Source organism: Haliotis rufescens, unplaced genomic scaffold (assembly GCF_023055435.1).
Source record: "Haliotis rufescens isolate VD_foot unplaced genomic scaffold, xgHalRufe1.0.p SCAF_35, whole genome shotgun sequence".
NCBI lineage: Eukaryota > Metazoa > Mollusca > Gastropoda > Lepetellida > Haliotidae > Haliotis > Haliotis rufescens.
The window spans coordinates 4,239,912-4,259,234 of record NW_025964057.1 but is presented as its reverse complement, the minus strand read 5'-3'; the positions used below and the strand labels follow the sequence as shown (position 1 = coordinate 4,259,234).

The following is a 19,323-nucleotide window of genomic DNA, read 5'->3' as shown; positions in this document are numbered from 1 at the left end:
TTCTGAGATTTTTGTCCACTAAAGCATCTAGTCTACATTAACATAATTCAAACATGAATAGTTTATATAAGCAAAGTTATAACATATTTTATAAAGTCCCAAGAAATTACATATAGAGAACATCGCGCTGAATGTTTTGATTTTGCTCCACGTGCAGTCGAGTCGGTATCAGCATGTGCAATTGCTGACGAGTTAAATGTTGTTATTTTTTTTTACCGGCTACATTTATTAGAAGAGGCACACTATGGAGGCGAGACTGGTACGGCCACAAGCTGGAAAACCTTCGACGAAAATCATAGCTGGTGAGCGAGTTTTGAAATGGTCATAGCAGCTCTCAAAGTTGCATGTCAGTCTGTGATCACAGTCAACAGGTCCGCGGATCTTGGAAACAATGTCACTCGAAGTTATATACGTCAATCGGAGTATGTCTCGTACCGCATTCGGTAAAACAAACACTTATTTACGATATATCAGCTGTGAAACATTTACCATTTTGTCTCCAATTATTGGCGCCGTTCTGTGATCATCTTGCAATGTTATTGAATGAGTGAGTTGGGTTTTACGTCGCTTTCAGTAGTTTTACCAATATTCCAGGAATATCACACCATAAATGGGCATCACTTATTGTAGCCATGTGGTGAATTAAACCCATGTCTTCAGTGTGACAATCAAACACTTTAGCACAGACACACACACGTGTACACTCAAGAATATTTTTAAGCCTTTAAAAACGTTTTAATCAATGTCACAGTGGATAATGATACATAAAAAAGGTGGTAAAATGCATACTGCATGGTTGTAATGTACACCTGGATATTCCAGGGCATTTTCAATTCAAACCCTGACAGAAATTAGTACAACCCAGATAAATTATGTTTACCAATTAGGGCAGGGATGGGTGACTAGGGTGCCGTGGTTAGTCATGTGATAATATTGTTTAATGGCAAAAATTATTTAGAACTCTATGGTTACACTATAAGTGACAAAAAAAATTCTGATTATACACATTCCTTCTGACTTTATATGTTTGCATATTGATATAACTTCAGTCAACTTCAGTGTATGCATGACCAAATTGGATTATACATGTATATATCTAAATTTATTTTGACAGGAGTACGGTCAAATGTTTCCCAATCAGACATTTTGTACCTCTCTCTTGAAACCTACAGCGGGTACCCGGGTAGGGTCGGGTAATAGGGGGTTGGGTACCAGGGAAGTAAATTTGGAGCCCAGCCCAGCCCTATTACCAATGACACCAGATGAAATATTTACTGTTTACCATGTTATTAGATTTTTTAATAATTATCATGATTATGGCTGTGTATTCTGTAAACGACTTTGAACAATGTGCATAGTACATTGTTTGAAGTCCATTTTTGGAGTCTCTCAATTTGATATGACTGGAATATTGCCAAGCAATGCGACTAAAATATAACAAATGTTATATTTGGGATAACTCTTTTTTTGTAAAGTACAGATTCTTGTACTTTTTTTGGTTGAGTCCCGTCTGGGATTCGAACCCACACTGCACACAAAATCGGCAATCTAACCCCTTTAGCCACTTATTACTCCACAAAAATGAAAGTCTGACAACTGGTAGTCTAGATGACGTACTTTGTGTACCCCTCTGACAAGTGTAAATTGGCATGGCTCCCATGGCTGACTACCAGCTGTCGGACGTTCGTTTTTATGGAAGCCTCGGTGGCTGAAGGGGTTAGATCAACAGAGTAAACATATAAACTGTTTGTTGTTTTAGGGTGCTATTTGTTGTTTGGATAAAGGTAAGGATATGCATTATTCCACTGGGGATGGGGTGGGGGGAGTCGCATTGATTTTGAGTCACATTTTAGGCTAGGGGTCAGCAGTCATATTAATTTTTTTTTACAGCCAAGTTTGAACATGGCCACCTAAAGAAGGGGATGTTTAAGAAGCTTCACTACAGCTACAGAGAGATGGCAGACAGAGACTCCCAGTCAAGGGAGGCAACGCAGAAGATCTTGGTGAGACTTGCCATGTTGATATCCCTATTTGTCAGCCATCTGAACAGGACAGTCTTGGTTTAAGGCAACCTGCCAACACCCTGTCACTGGATCACATTGCTGGGAACAGATAGAGAATCTCACCTTTCTTTTGATATCAAATATATAAACACGAGTTGATAAAAGTGGAAAAAACTCTGAGTGTTGATATATTTGATATCAAAAGACACAAGGGTGAGATTTTATTTATCATCCAAAATCATTCTTCCAACTTTTTCAGTTTGTAGACAGTAATAACCAGTGTGTTAGTGTAAAAGGTACTGCTGACAGCTTCAGTAACAGAGCTATTAGTGATGTCATTTGACTGTGACGTCATGATAACCAATGACATCACAATGGTCTGCAAAGCATTGTGATGTAATTTCATTGCAGCGATATCTACAACGTTTTTGACAGTCCGCCTGTCATAACGTTTAGAAGTGTAGTCAGATGTACACACAGCGACAAAACGAAACAAGGTAACAATTCAAACATATTTCGGCCAAATCCAACTATTTCAATTTGTGGAGAAGGTTTCAAGCCGCAGAGGTCTACAAGCACAGATATGGCTACTGATTCCGCTTGGCTAGGCCTCGTGCCCTAGCAAAATTGTTTCGAAATTTATATCTCCAAAGTTGCCAAAACTTATAAAATGCCTTAGCTACATCACAGTTAGACACTGATTTTCAGTATGTTAAACTGTTCTTTTGATAATGATAGCAATTATCCCTGTAGTTTATCCAGATTCCTGATGGTTAATTCTGACCCGATCGCCGAATGACGAGGGCGACGCCATGTTTGTTTATAAACAGTGAAAGTAGTCCCTACTTGACCTTTGATATTTGCATCTCTATCCGCATATGACCCCAACGAATATCGTTTTTATCCGTTGGCTTTATCCTGCCGAGAAACCTACCTATTATATGATAAATATATACATGTATATCAGGAGTCGAGTAGGAATAGGAACATGTATATATAGTCTTAACTGGTGCACGCAACCACTCACAAATCATGACAATGGGTTTTGATACATTTTGTATACTGAAATATTTTTTGTGATTAGATATACCTAATAGCATTAGTACCGATGTACCGATATTTCAATTCTAGTCATATTATTAAGGACTTGTATCTGTGTTCACGACGGCTACTTGTCACCAGACCAGGGTAGTTGGATGTCCTTCCATTGTGTATGAAACTGAGACTGCTCCATGACATGGAGGACAGACAGGTGTTGATGGCAGTTACAGCAAAGTTTGTTACCGATAAATTAAACCCTGAAACAATCGTAAAACATTCATTAGACAAAATATAAATATATGCTGACATCAAATATTATACATCATGTTATAACTGCTAATAGATAAACTTACATTACATTAACACTTAAATAATCCTGTATTATAAACATATTTAACCTGCATATATACTTATATATGGATATCATATAAATAGAGTATCATAAGCGTGACATGATACATTTACTGTCATGTATTCATTCAATGTACAATATATATAAAACCTAGTTCATCAGTCCAGACACATGGTACTGCACAGGTAACACAGCTACATCTGCACAACAAATAAATGAATATATGTACACACTGTGCAGAACAATCTAATAGCAGCAATATTACTACCAACAGATACATTGAGTTATTGCAGAGTAACTTAAAACATTTCTAAAATGTAATAGTAAAACCCTGATTCATTCCTACATTATACATTCACACATTACACATTCGTATATAGAGGTTATCACGCGAGTGTGTTTGGGGATGGTAAATATCCTGTATTAGGAATGACCATTGTATTCAGCGAGCCCCGCCCATTGTTGTTGTAGGTGGGCAGAAGAAATTAGTTTTCCAATCCAATGACACAGAATCCTGATCAGTTTTTGTATTATCCCTTGTTTATGTTTGGTTGTTGTTGTTGTTTGTCAGACAATACCAGCCAAGGAGAAGCTGTCCTATGTCGGCCATAGCAACAGCAAGACTGAAGACTCAGCATCCAAGTGAGTAACAACATGATGTGGTAGAGGGTGGATCAAGGCACATGGTGTGGTAGAGGGTGGATCAAGGCACATGGTGTGGTAGAGGGTGGATCAAGGCACATGATGTGGTAGAGGGTGGATCAAGGCACATGATGTGGTAGAGGGTGGATCAAGGCACACGGTGTGGTAGAGGGTGGATCAAGGCACATGATGTGGTAGAGGGTGGATCAAGGCACATGATGTCATGGTAGAGGGTGGATCAAGGCACATGGTGTGGTAGAGGGTGGATCAAGGCACATGATGTGGTAGAGGGTGGATCAAGGCACATGATGTCATGGTAGAGGGTGGATCAAGGCACATGGTGTGGTAGAGGGTGGATCAAGGCACATGATGTGGTGGTAGAGGGTGGATCAAGGCACATGATGTGGTGGTAGAGGGTGGATCAAGGCACATGATGTCGTGGAAGAGGGTGGATCAAGGCACATGGTGTCGTGGTAGAGGGTGGATCAAGGCACATGGTGTCGTGGTAGAGGGTGGATCAAGGCACATGGTGTCGTGGTAGAGGGTGGATCAAGGCACATGGTGTCATGGTAGAGGGTGGATCAAGGCACATGGTGTCATGGAAGAGGGTGGATCAAGGCACATGGTGTCGTGGTAGAGGGTGGATCAAGGCACATGGTGTCGTGGTAGAGGGTGGATCAAGGTACATGGTGTCGTGGTAGAGGGTGGATCAAGGCATATGGTGTCATGGAAGAGGGTGGATCAAGGCACATGGTGTCGTGGTAGAGGGTGGATCAAGGCACATGGTGTGGTGGTAGAGGGTGGATCAAGGCACATGACGTGGTAGAGGGTGGATCAAGGCACATGACGTGGTAGAGGGTGGATCAAGGCACATGGTGTCGTGGTAGAGGGTGGATCAAGGTACATGGTGTCGTGGTAGAGGGTGGATCAAGGCATATGGTGTCATGGAAGAGGGTGGATCAAGGCACATGGTGTCGTGGTAGAGGGTGGATCAAGGCACATGGTGTGGTGGTAGAGGGTGGATCAAGGCACATGACGTGGTAGAGGGTGGATCAAGGCACATGACGTGGTAGAGGGTGGATCAAGGCACATGGTGTCGTGGTAGAGGGTGGATCAAGGCACATGGTGTGGTAGAGGGTGGATCAAGGCACATGGTGTGGTAGAGGGTGGATCAAGGCACATGGTGTGGTAGAGGGTGGATCAAGGCACATGATGTGGTAGAGGGTGGATCAAGGCACATGGTGTCGTGGTAGAGGGTGGATCAAGGTACATGGTGTCGTGGTAGAGGGTGGATCAAGGCATATGGTGTCATGGAAGAGGGTGGATCAAGGCACATGGTGTCGTGGTAGAGGGTGGATCAAGGCACATGGTGTGGTGGTAGAGGGTGGATCAAGGCACATGACGTGGTAGAGGGTGGATCAAGGCACATGACGTGGTAGAGGGTGGATCAAGGCACATGGTGTCGTGGTAGAGGGTGGATCAAGGCACATGGTGTGGTAGAGGGTGGATCAAGGCACATGGTGTGGTAGAGGGTGGATCAAGGCACATGATGTGGTAGAGGGTGGATCAAGGCACATGATGTGGTAGAGGGTGGATCAAGGCACATGACGTGGTAGAGGATGGATCAAGGCACATGACGTGGTAGAGGATGGATCAAGGCACATGATGTCCTGGTAAAGGGTGGATCAAGGCACACGATGACGTGTTAGGGGGTGGATCAAGGCATATGATGTCATGGTAGAGGATGGATCAAGGCACATGATGTAGTGGTAGAGGGTGGATCAAGGCACATGATTTCCTGGTAGAGAGTGGATCAAGGCACATGATGTCCTGGTAGAGGATGGATCAAGGCACACGATGTCGTGGTAGAGGGTGGATCAAAGCACATGATGTCCTGGTAGAGGGTGGATCAAGGCACATGATGTCCTGGTAAAGGGTGGATCAAGGCACACGATGTCGTGTTAGGGGGTGGATCAAGGCACATGATGTGGTGGTAGAGGGTGGATCAAGGCACATGATGTCGTGGTAGAGGGTGGATCAAGGCACATGATGTGGTGGCAGAGGGTGGATCAAGGCACATGATGTTGTAGAGGGTGGATCAAGGCACATGGTGTCGTGGTAGAGGGTGGATCAAGGCACATGATGTCGTGGTAGAGGGTGGATCAATGCACATGATGTGGTAGAGGGTGGATCAAGGCACATGGTGTCTTGGTAGAGGGTGGATCAAGGCACATGATGTCTTGGTAGAGGGTGGATCAAGGCACATGATGTGGTAGAGGGTGGATCAAGGCACATGATGTCGTGGTAGAGGGTGGATCAAGGCACATGATGTCGTGGTAGAGGGTGGATCAAGGCACATGATGTCGTGGTAGAGGGTGGATCAAGGCACATGATGTGGTAGAGGGTGGATCAAGGCACATGATGTGGTAGAGGGTGGATCAAGGCACATGGTGTCGTGGTAGAGGGTGGATCAAGGCACATGATGTGGTGGCAGAGGGTGGATCAAGGCACATGATGTCGTGGTAGAGGGTGGATCAAGGCACATGATGTGGTAGAGGGTGGATCAAGGCACATGACGTGGTAGAGGATGGATCAAGGCACATGACGTGGTAGAGGATGGATCAAGGCACATGATGTCCTGGTAAAGGGTGGATCAAGGCACACGATGACGTGTTAGGGGGTGGATCAAGGCATATGATGTCATGGTAGAGGGTGGATCAAGGCACATGATGTCGTGGTAGAGGGTGGATCAAGGCATATGATGTCGTGGTAGAGGGTGGATCAAGGCACATGATTTCGTGGTAGTGGATGGATCAAGGCACATGATTTCGTGGTAGTGGGTGGTTTAAGGCACATGATTTCGTGCTAGTGGGTGGATCAAGGCACATGATGTCGTGGTAGAGGTAATAAAGGATAAAGGTAAATGACCTGGACCCAAGTCAATGGCAAAAGTAAAAACGTCAAGTAAGCAAAACACAAACTTTCTTATGCCACGTGCTCACAAATAAACAAAACTGGTGAAGAGCATGACAACAAATCAATGCAATACCATTCATGATTGGATGAATATATATACAATCTGGCCAATGAACGTCGTGATAAGAAAAGTGCTTGACCAAGTCACTATAGCTCCTGACGGTTTCCCTATGATATAGAAAGTATGATGCAAAGACATACGCTGCTCAGAATTTCAATTACTCTTTTTGATGGCCGTGCATTGTTTTATTAAATCGATACTGCAAGTAGGACTAATTCTTACTATTTACTTTTCAATTATGAAATTGTGAAACATGTGGCGCCTTGCTTAGCATTTCTATCGGTCAAAAGACTGACTACTTAAGCAAACCATCTGTTGAATTGAAATTTTATTGGTCTATGACCGGTTACCAACAGCCATCTGAAACGCTGAAAGGGAGATAATTCATAACACAATTGATCTTGGAGTCATATCAATGTTAAACAGGTTTTGAGGCCATTGTATCAGTTTTTCAATTATTATTATCATGGACTTTTTGTAATAATATGACAAATTGAGTATGGGATTTAGCATTGAGATGTGTATATCTGAAAGCTGGAAAATCAACATCATGGTTTCACATAGCAAATATCTTACCTCTGGCATCGTCATGATAACTGAGAGTGCTGACGTAGCAGATGCTAATTGTGGTTTCTTGTAGGATTTTAACAGATGTCACTGTGGGTGGTTTTTGCTGTTTTTAACAGATTATTCTAACACCGTGTTGCATGTCTGACAGAGTGTCGTGTGTATGCTAGGTACTACTTGGGATGTCTGGACACAAGAACAGGGAAACTGACGATCCATGATGCCGAAATGTTTCACATGAAGCCGACATTTGAAGGTAAGTAAGGCATGGAGTCATTGCATTGTGGTATCAGACAGCTATTGCCCAAAGATATTGTATATGAACCCCAGCATTATATTATTTTTAGGACATAATCCTATTAGTTCAGAAGGTGTTTTCTGACTTCCTGTTAGTTATCAAGCCGGGTCAATCTGACCTGTTAAACTGAGGTTGACCTGGTCGTTTGTCAGTGATGTGCATTAAGGCGTCACAGTTCTTGTGTATGCTTGCAGTATTGAAATATCACAGATGGTTTCTTATGATAAAGGACTGCATCTTCATGTTCATTTGAGTGTGCCTTGCTGGGGGGAAAAAATCAATTTGATTTTTAAAAAAATTCTCATGAGTTCAGAGCACCTTCTGAAGATGATTTATAATAAATATATAGGTGGAAGGTCATCATATATAATGATTTATTTATGTTTTGTCTTTCCCAACCTTAAGTTAAGCTTTTTTGCTACCCACAGATAGCAAGAAAGAAGAGCTTGTATTTGACACCCCTCTCTCATTTGTCCAGCAGGTGAGAATATTATATTCATGTTTGTGGCAGGTGCTCATTCCACACTATGTATCAACCTCCCATCTTGGCAGAGAAGTTAGTCACACTATGTATCAACCTCCCATCTTGGCAGAGAAGTTAGTCACACTATGTATCAACCTCACATCTTGGCAGAGAAGTTAGTCACACTATGTATCAACCTCCCATCTTGGCAGAGAGGTTAGTCACACTATGTATCAACCTCACATCTTGGCAGAGAAGTTAGTCACACTATGTATCAACCTCCCATCTTGGCAGAGAAGTTAGTCACACTATGTATCAACCTCACATCTTGGCAGAGAAGTTAGTCACACTATGTATCAACCTCCCATCTTGGCAGAGAAGTTAGTCACACTATGTATCAACCTCACATCTTGGCAGAGAAGTTAGTCACACTATGTATCAACCTCACATCTTGGCAGAGAAGTTAGTCACACTATGTATCAACCTCCCATCTTGGCAGAGAAGTTAGTCACACTATGTATCAACCTCCCATCTTGGCAGAGAAGTTAGTCACACTATGTATCAACCTCCCATCTTGGCAGAGAAGTTAGTCACACTATGTATCAACCTCCCATCTTGGCAGAGAAGTTAGTCACACTATGTATCAACCTCCCATCTTGGCAGAGAAGTTAGTCACACTATGTATCAACCTCCCATCTTGGCAGAGAAGTTAGTCACACTATGTATCAACCTCACATCTTGGCAGAGAAGTTAGTCACACTATGTATCAACCTCCCATCTTGGCAGAGAAGTTAGTCACACTATGTATCAACCTCACATCTTGGCAGAGAAGTTAGTCACACTATGTATCAACCTCCCATCTTGGCAGAGAAGTTAGTCACACTATGTATCAACCTCACATCTTGGCAGAGAAGTTAGTCACACTATGTATCAACCTCCCATCTTGGCAGAGAGGTTAGTCACACTATGTATCAACCTCACATCTTGGCAGAGAAGTTAGTCACACTATGTATCAACCTCCCATCTTGGCAGAGAAGTTAGTCACACTATGTATCAACCTCCCATCTTGGCAGAGAAGTTAGTCACACTATGTATCAACCTCACATCTTGGCAGAGAAGTTAGTCACACTATGTATCAACCTCACATCTTGGCAGAGAAGTTAGTCACACCATGTATCAACCTCCCATCTTGGCAGAGAAGTTAGTCACACTATGTATCAACCTCACATCTTGGCAGAGAAGTTAGTTCTAGTGCACTTAACAAGGGGGCATGTTGACATATACTACTCAAAAGAGGTTACGGAACATCCAAGTTTTTCATCATCACAGATTAACTTTCGTCAAAAGCTTGAAGTGTTCTTTAACTTCTTTAGAGTTGTATATGTCAATAAGACGCTCATGAGATTTACAAACTCCATCCATTGTACATGTTACATTGTACATGTTGTAAGGTTGTACCATATCAGGGTTATGCAGTACAGAATTAAGCTTCAGTTATGACAAATCATATAAGTTGTGGTCAAGATGCGTCAATCCAAGCATGGCAACAGCATATATAGCTCAGTTGTCGCTCTATAACACTGTTAGACTCCCAGTTAATGTAATTAATGCTGGAATGGGTGGACACTGCTAATGACTTGCCATTATCGTCAAATGTGCGTGTGCAGAATGACCGACTGAATGCAGCCTTCGGGTCAACAAAAAAGAAACGAGCTGTGAAAGCCAAACAGAAGTTTAACGAATTGACCGGTGAAGCCTTCAACACCTCGATGGACAATGCCATCGGACATGCGGTCACTCAGTCGGACGTACTGGACTCCCCAGGTGGGTGTGTCATGTCATGTGATGAACATCTCTCTGAGGCAAGGGAGTTAACTGACTATAAAAGTCCAGTTTCCACCCTTGTGGAACTAGGCTGGAATTCTGGGCTCGATCTTAGCACCATCAGTGGCTATTACAAGTTATGCCCCTTCTATGTCCCTCCTATTGACCAATCAGATTCCACCATTCATTTCACTTGCATCTGCTTGAAACAAAATGGTGCTGCTCAGACAAGACAATCTGATAGATAATCAAATTCTACATTGTAATATAACATGAAAAGATCTGGAAAATATCTGTTGACAGTACTCATGCTTTTCAAATCCTTCCATCGCCCGGAATCTGCGTGGCAGTTTTACAAACCAGATGTGGATGTTTGATTGAACTATGCATAGATTTGTTAGTGCAGCCAAAATATAACTCCATAATTCAAGCCTAGTTCAGCAAGGGTGGAAACTTGACTCTTACAGTCAGTTAACACCCTAGCCACGGGAAGATTTGTAGTGAACAAAAAAAACCATAGGAAATTAGTGACTTGTGTGTATTGTAAGGGTGTTATTTTACCTTATCCTGCCTCATACTAATTGCTTTTTTCTCTCTAAGTTCTAAAAGGTAGTGGAAACTTCCTGAACTGTGTTCCAGAAAAACAGCTCACCCAAATGCACCCCTGGCCAATGCATATGCACTGGAAACAACACTACCTTCAGGAAATAGAGAGAGATAGGCAATTAGTTTGAGTTAGGATAAGTAAATGATTTGTTAACTCTAAATAAATACATTTTTCCGCTCCCAATGTTTTCACACGAACTCACATCTTTTAGTTGCCATTCCTTCTTCATCTGAAACCATCCTTCCACCGTATGACCGCAACGCTGATTGTCCAGAAAATGTTTACACAGCTGATGCAGGTGAGTGATGCGCCCATGGCTGCGACTGTCCAACTGTCCTGAGGTTATGTATGAGAGTTATGATCATCTTACCACTTAGTGTTACTTCTGTCGTGAGGCTATGTTAAAGTATGGGGCTACGATCATCTTACCACTAAGTGTTACTACTGTCGTGAGGCTATGTTGAAGTATGGGGCTACGATCATCTTACCACTAAGTGTTACTACTGTCGTTAGGCTATGTTGAAGTATGGGGCTACGATCATCTTACCACTAAGTGTTACTTCTGTCGTGAGGCTATGTTAAGGTATGTGAGTTACGATCATCTTAGCATTAAGTGTGCCACTGCCGTTAGGCTATGTTAAAGTATGGGGCTACGATCATCTTACCACTAAGTGTTACTTCTGTCGTGAGGCTATGTTAAGGCATGTGAGTTACAATCATCTTAGCATTAAGTGTGCCACTGTCGTTAGGCTATGTTAAAGTATGGGGCTACGATCATCTTACCACTAAGTGTTACTTCTGTCGTGAGGCTATGTTAAGGTATGTGAGTTACGATCATCTTAGCATTAAGTGTGCCACTGTCGTTAGGCTATGTTAAAGTATGGGGCTACGATCATCTTACCACTAAGTGTTACTTCTGTCGTGAGGCTATGTTAAGGCATGGGAGTTATGATCATCTTACCACTTAGTGTTACTACTGTCGTGAGGCTATGTTAAGGTATGTGAGTTACGATCATCTTACCACTAAGTGTTACTACTGTCGTGAGGCTATGTTGAAGTATGGGGCTACGATCATCTTACCACTAAGTGTTACTACTGTCGTTAGGCTATGTTGAAGTATGGGGCTACGATCATCTTACCACTAAGTGTTACTTCTGTCGTGAGGCTATGTTAAGGTATGTGAGTTACGATCATCTTAGCATTAAGTGTGCCACTGTCGTTAGGCTATGTTAAAGTATGGGGCTACGATCATCTTACCACTAAGTGTTACTTCTGTCGTGAGGCTATGTTAAGGTATGTGAGTTACGATCATCTTAGCATTAAGTGTGCCACTGTCGTTAGGCTATGTTAAAGTATGGGGCTACGATCATCTTACATCTTAGTGTTACTTCTGTTGTGAGGCTATGTTAAGGCATGGGAGTTACGATCCTCTTGGCATTAAGTGTTACTACTGTCGTCAGGCTATGTTAAGGTATGTGAGTTACGATCAGGTCTCCTGTCAAAATAGGTCTCCAGCAACCCATGCTTGTCCCCCGTAAAGATCCAAGGTAGAATAGGTCTTCAGCAACCCATGCTTGTCCCCCGTGTACTAAATATCAGTAAGATATCTGAGTAAAATACATCAGAAAGATATATCAGTCAGATAAATCGGTAATTTATTTATATCTTTAATTATTCAGTTTATTCAAGATTTTAGAAATATTGCAAGAACCAAATTTTGGAATGAAAAATTCCATCTGCCTCACCAGGGAATAATTACAGGCTCAGCGAGTCATACAGGAGTTACCTCCCCTTGACATATTTTAGTAGTGAAATGGAGCTTGGTTGTACTTTCAGTGATAACCCCTCAGCTGTTGACGGCTCTGAAATCTCCAGCTGAGAAGTTCTTCACACGTACCCAGGCCCAGCTAGCTGAATGGACGGACACGAAAGAGTGAGTCCTGGTGTGCTGAGATACCTGGCGTGCAGTACCCACAATGCTCTGTTTATATGCCTATGGTGCAACACCAGTGAATGACACAAGTCAAAATCAAACTGGCCGAGGAGCTAGTTACCTTTCACTAACAGACCCGTGAAGATCCGGGTTAGGATAGGTCTTCAGCAATCCATGCTTGCCGTAAAAGGCGACTGACATGATCGGATGGTGAGGCTCGCTGATTTGGTTGGTGCATGTTATCATATCCCAATTATGTAGATCGATGCTCATGATATCAATCACTGGATTGTCTGGTCCAGTCTCGTTTATTTACAGACCACCGTCATATAGCTGAAATATTGCTGAGTGGAGTGTTAAACATCAAACAAAACCTTCCACTAACACTATACCACAGCAGAGATTAGCGGTTCTCATTTCAAGAGTACGAACTGAAAACTGAACTAACATTTATAAGTGCAATAGGAGTTATACAAAACCCAGGTACAATAATTATTTAGCCAATACGGAAAAAATAGCAATGAGAGAGATTCGTTTAGCACATTGTTCATATTGAATTGCATGTTCAGACTTTAAGGTTAAAAAGAAGAAGTTACAAGACAGGCAGAATAGAGGGATTGAAAGATTACTGGCCTCCCTAGATAACTACCTGGCCACGGGGTAGTGTGCAGGCAGCTGTTTTGGTGTTGTGCAACACCCACAATTCTCTGTGTAGGAACCCTGGGTATTACCCACAATTCTCTCTGTAGGTACCCTGGGTATTACCCACAATTCTCTCTGTAGGTACCCGTGGTACATCCTGGAACAGTTGAAGGTGATGCCGTCTGACGATGGCCGGCGCTGGCAGAAGGCGAAGTGCCTGGTGTATCTGCAGTACTTGTTGACGCTCTACAAGTACAAGCCAGCCAACTTCAAGAAACACAGTGAGTTCAAGCTAGCTTTATCTTACTGTTGATGTCTCTGTCAACATGGGCAAGTTAGCCACTCTTGAAAATAGTAATAATATCTATATCCATCGATAAGACATGCAGTGTATTTGTCACTGGCTGTCAGACATCCTCCATATGTAATGTATATATCAGGCTTCATCTCGTTATTAACCTCCCTCCATCTGGTGTCAGGTCTCAGCACACATGGCTGTCACAAGTCACAAGTGTCCGTCTCTGTGTTTCTGCCTGCTGAGTGTCAGGTCTCATCACACGTGGCTGTTAGGTTCTGACTGTCACGAGTGTCCGTCTCTGTGTTTCAGACTGTCTGCCTGCTGAGTGGCAGGTCTCAGCACACGTGGCTGTAAGGTTCTGACCGTCACGAGTGTCCGTCTCTGTGTTTCAGACTGTCTGCCTGCTGAGTGTCTGTCTCTGTGTTTCAGACTGTCTGCCTGCTGAGTGGCAGGTCTCAGCACAAGTGGCTGTAAGGTTCTGACCGTCACGAGTGTCCATCTCTCTGTTTCAGACTGTCTGCCTGCTGAGTGGCCCGAGGTCGTGAAGAAGCAGCTGTTGTCCCAGTTCACCACCATGTCCGTGGGCAACAAGGCTCAGAAAGCAACCAGGTGGCTACAGATTCAAGAAGCATTTGGGTTTTTTAAAATTTGGGAATATTTTTCTGTTATTTTGGTTCGAAATATTCTTGGCAAGTGATGTCCTGGAGGAAATAGGTTGAGTCAGGGACATCAGCGTCAGCATCTGCGTCCACTAACCTATAGCAAGGCCTGGTTTTCACCCTTGTCCTTTCAAGCCTATTTTTCTTAGTTTGATTGTGGCGCCACCCCATGTAGGGCACAAGTTGTGTCCCTTGTTATGACCTGTCCATTCACGATGCTGTTCTCATTACAAATGGCTTCACAAAGATGAATAATACCACAGCAGACTACCTGATCAATAATATAACAAACCTGACAGACAATCTAGATGACAGAATGCTACCACAAAAATACTTTTTGCTAACGCGTTTTGCTCTTACAGTAACAGAGGCAAACGGACTACACAGCAACAAGTAGCACTGCACTGCACATGATACACCCAGCAGGGGTCACCTACAGACAATCTAGATGGGGTCACCTACAAGGAGCATCTCAGTCACTGCAATAAGCCACATTTCTAGTTAAAATTCAATGAAGTTTACACTTAAAAATATAAAAGTACTAGGACGCTTTGACTGAAAACTTGGAAAGACCCTGAAAATATGAAGTGAAATCTTGTGGTTGGACTACGGATTGTGTAATAGACCTGGCTCATGGGAGCCTGTTCACACAGAAAGGCAAGGGTAAACTAGACTTCAGTATCGCTTAGTGGACACTCTTGCCTCGGGAAGGTGATCCATGTTGTCAGTTCCTGTTCTTGTCTGCAGATATTTCCCTGCTCGCTTGAAGGACAAGCTGCTGTTGTACATTCTTGCTGTGTCGCTGATCATAGAACACGCCAGACTTGACCCGTCGCTGTTGGTGCAGGACTTGGCAGTGGCAGACAGGAGGTAGGAGGCTCTGCACTGTACCTGGCCATGTTTTTACAATTGGAAGTAAAATAAGAATAAGTTTATTCATTTGTACTCCAGGGCTGTATCTTTGATTGATCAGAAAATTTACAGACATGACTACAAAGATCTAACATTGCTGTTTTAAATAATAACTTGATGTGTACCTCTATAAAGCCCAGTTGTACTACGTTGTCATTAGACTTGAAGTCATGTCACAATACTGGAAATACCTTTTGCTTCCTCATCATGTGTGGCGAGGCGAGGGACATGTCGTAGGAGGTCATAGTGGACGTGTAACCAAAGCTATTGATTGACACTGGATATGCATGGTGGTGTGAAATGATTTTTGAAACATCTAGAAATGGAGGCAAGGCTGCTTCTGTTTCTTGCAAACAACTTTCTAGTTTTTCGAAAATGTAACCAACTAACCTGAACAATGTTTTTTCACACCTACCATGGCTACCCAGTTTGATCAGGTACCAACATTTTCACCAACCTTAACAAGAAATGTATAGCCTTAGGCTATTGTTTATCTACAAGTTCTGATTGAGTTTCAACTGTTGATATTTACAGGGTGTCTCAGTTCTACCGCGCCCTCGGCTGCGCTGTGGCGACCCAGAAGAAGAAGGAGCAGGGAGAGCCGCTGGTGGTGCTGAAGCTGCCCCTGAAGCTGCCCACAGAGTCCAAGCCCGTCACCAGGAGGGGCGGCCGGAAGAGGAACTTGAAGCTGTGACCTCATTGACGACAATTATTCTTAAACATATTTTTGGGCTTTTTTTCTTTACATGACAGTTTTCTCTATTTGGGCTAAAACGGAACGCATTTAGATGTTCATATTTAATATTTCTTAACTCAACACATTCGTAATCAAACCACTTAAGTTGTAATATATCAGAGGGCACGGGTGGCCCAGTCGTCTAAGGTGCCTCCATTTGCTGTGCAGAGTTGCGTCACCAGAACCCTAAGATTGTGGGTTCGAATCCCGGTTCACCCTGATTATGTTTCAAGGTTTGTCAGCACCATACCTGTGGTCATGGGTTTCACCGAAGTGGTTAACGTCTGAGACCTGCATCACTTCGGGCTTTCCTCCCACATTAAGCTGACACACCGCAATATAACTGGAATACTGTTAAAAGCGGCGTTAAACCCAACTCACTCAGTCATTGTCATGGAACTTGTACAGTGACCCATTTGCTGAATAAATGTACAGATGATGTTGCTCTGTGTTTTTGTATTTTGTCAGGTATTATTGTGATGATCAGCCACTGTGGCCATGGCGGACCTCTCATTTGGATCAATGGTTTATTGTTTGTGTCTGTGTCTGACTCTGCCCTTGCCTTTTGATTTGAAACAGTGGGATGTCGGGGACAATGGATTAAAGGAATCTTTGGAAATATTTTATACTTTTGATACATGTCGAGTTAAAAGTTAGATAATAATTTCTAAATTGACATGCCTTGCAGTTTATGTCACAGACCATGTTGACCAAAAGTCGCATCCGCAGGACCATTACAACTACTGCAACTACACGACTACAATAACTAACACATTTATTACAAAACAACAACAGCAACAACAACAACAATAATTACACTACACGACAAACTAATCAACAACCATGACAACCACAACACCTACCACTACAAACAGTACCGTATTTTCTTGAGTATAGTGCGCACCCAAGTATAATGCGCACCCAAGTATAATGCGCACCCCCCTCTAACGGATTCAGCATTTTTTATAAAACAAATGAATTACATCGTACCCCTTCAGCGAATTTGCTAAATGAACGGGTGTGTTTTTTGGGGGGGAAAAGTGTGCACTATACTCAAGAAAATATGGTAGTTCATGTCCAGAACTACGACAACTACAACTACAACTACTGCTACCACTACTGTATATAGAGAGTCAACTTGTCACGTCATTTTGGTTTTAGGCAATAGCACGACACAGGACAGCCATGTACTGCTGTATTCATTATATTGAGAAGGTTTCTGGTCATATTCAAATATAACCATGAAGGAAAAAAATGGGACATTTTGATCTCACACAGGTATCAGTCCCCACAAACCCAGACGTACAGTGAGGTCTGTTGTCATGGAGATATACATATACGGTGGTTGTATTGTTTGGTGTTGTCACTACGTAACTTGTATACAGTGAGTGTTGGAACCGCATAATCAACAGATTGAAATTCCATAATCAAGGCTTCATTTTGGATCTGTGATTATGAATGGTTTGCATGGTATCTGCAACATTTCAAAGAGTTGGCCCTCCCTTGTCCACACAAATAATGGTGGTGTCAACAGGGGGCGTGGGACACGAAGTGACTGAAAGACAAATCAAACACCAGGAAGAGTTATCCTCCCTTCACAGCTTGATCCAGGTGGTCATCTGATCCTCACAATTGAAAGCCAAGTGAATGAATTTTCTAAGGTACGATATTTGTTTTAAAGATTAGACTGTAATGGTAAGTGATTATACCTTTGCTTTTTACTATATTTCCGTGGTTTCTGTCCGGGCAATCTATCCATGATGATCAGTTATTTCAGTTGTGAAGGGGACTAGACTTTATTTAATTATATCAATTTAATCAAAGACCATCTATTTGCCATTCCACAATGTTCTTTTGTTCAGGTTTCAAATTTGTAATCGAGAATTTGTCAAAATATGTTTCGAAGCATAGTCACCAATTTGAAATTAGTGCCGTAAAGCATGAGAAAGCTGCCTTCTCATTGGCTAATGTCGACTTCTTTTCAGTCATTCCAATGGTCGGTCAAAGTTCGCGCAAGGTCTGTCTGGCGTGACCTGTAATGGGATGTTCTCAGATCTTTGTTTAGCGGCAGTGAGAACTAAGATCTGATTTCAATGAGATTGGTTGATGGTACTGTATTGCTGGACGGTACAGAAATGCGTGTCAACCAAGCTAAGTGCCATATCAAATCGGCCCAGACTCAGTTTTTCATGGAGAGGCTATCAGAACGACCACTGCATCAAGTTTATGTGCAGTGTGTTGTGAAGATCAGCAACACTGCAGAGTCCTTCGCTTGGATGAAGTCGGCTGGCCTGAAAAGTGAAACCGAAGGCTTTCTGTAAGCTGCTCAGGACCAGTCACTTCCCACTCGAAACTGTCAATGTGTGATTTTGCATCAAAATATAAATATGAAATGTTGAATATGCAGTGAATCTAATGAGACTGTCCAACACATTGTCAGTGGCACAAACACAGTATCTTAAGCAACACAATTGTGTGGCTCGACCATATTATTACCGACTTTGCCATGATTGTGGTTTTGAAACAGAGGTCCATCCATGGTATGACCCAGAATATGTAGAGGGCATTATTGGAAATTATGAATACAAAATTCTTTGGAATAGGCCTGTGTAAAGCCTCAGACATACCCAGGCCAACAATCCTGATCTTGTCATTTTTCCAATGAAATCATTTATATTATTGACTTTCTGTCCTTTTTGACTCAAACATGATTGACAAGATTCAGGAAAAACATGGCAAATATTCAGACCTCACTTTCAAAATGTCATGCTTGCATCCCAAGTACCAAGTTGTCTGACTCCCCATTGTTCTGGGTGCCTTAGGGTTTGGTACCTCCCAATCTGTTGACTGACACTGGCAGAGTACCCCAAGTAGGCAATGCCTGCCATTTCCTCAGGCAAATCCTCAGAGTGGAGAGAGAAACATTAGTGCAGGGGAATAGGTGTGCAGTATTGAGCCCCCTTAAAATCCTATAAATATTTTGTTTACAAAAAGATTGAAAAGTGTGAGTAAAAATACTCTCTGGACTTGTCACCTCTCAGTGCAGTGTCTCTACCTGATGTTTGTAGATGACCTCAGTAAAAGGTCAAGGTCACTTTGAATGTGATGATATTCTTCCCAAATGTGTTTTGTTCAAGGTGATTTGAAAGTTTTGTAAATAATCGAGTCTGGACCAGACAATCCTGTGAATGACATCATGAGCATCGATCCATGCAGTTGGGACACGATGACATGTATTAACCAAGTCAGCAAGCCTGACCACCTGATTCTGTTAGTCGCCTCTTACGACAAGCTTAGTCTGTTATGGCA

At 42.5% G+C, this 19,323-nt stretch overlaps 1 protein-coding gene across 1 annotated transcript; it reads left to right on the top strand.

Moving 5' to 3' along the window:
- The first annotated feature begins 126 nt into the window (after positions 1–126).
- Positions 127–16,146, top strand: LOC124125255 (DNA-directed RNA polymerase I subunit RPA49-like). Its single transcript, XM_046488524.2, has 12 exons — positions 127–302; positions 1,891–2,003; positions 3,968–4,038; positions 7,813–7,898; positions 8,369–8,421; positions 10,071–10,227; positions 11,046–11,132; positions 12,671–12,767; positions 13,551–13,690; positions 14,220–14,316; positions 15,114–15,236; positions 15,813–16,146. The coding sequence occupies exons 1-12, from the start codon at positions 245–247 to the stop codon at positions 15,970–15,972; spliced, it is 1,242 nt and encodes a 413-aa protein (XP_046344480.1). The 5' UTR covers positions 127–244; the 3' UTR covers positions 15,973–16,146.
- The last annotated feature ends 3,177 nt before the right edge of the window (positions 16,147–19,323 follow it).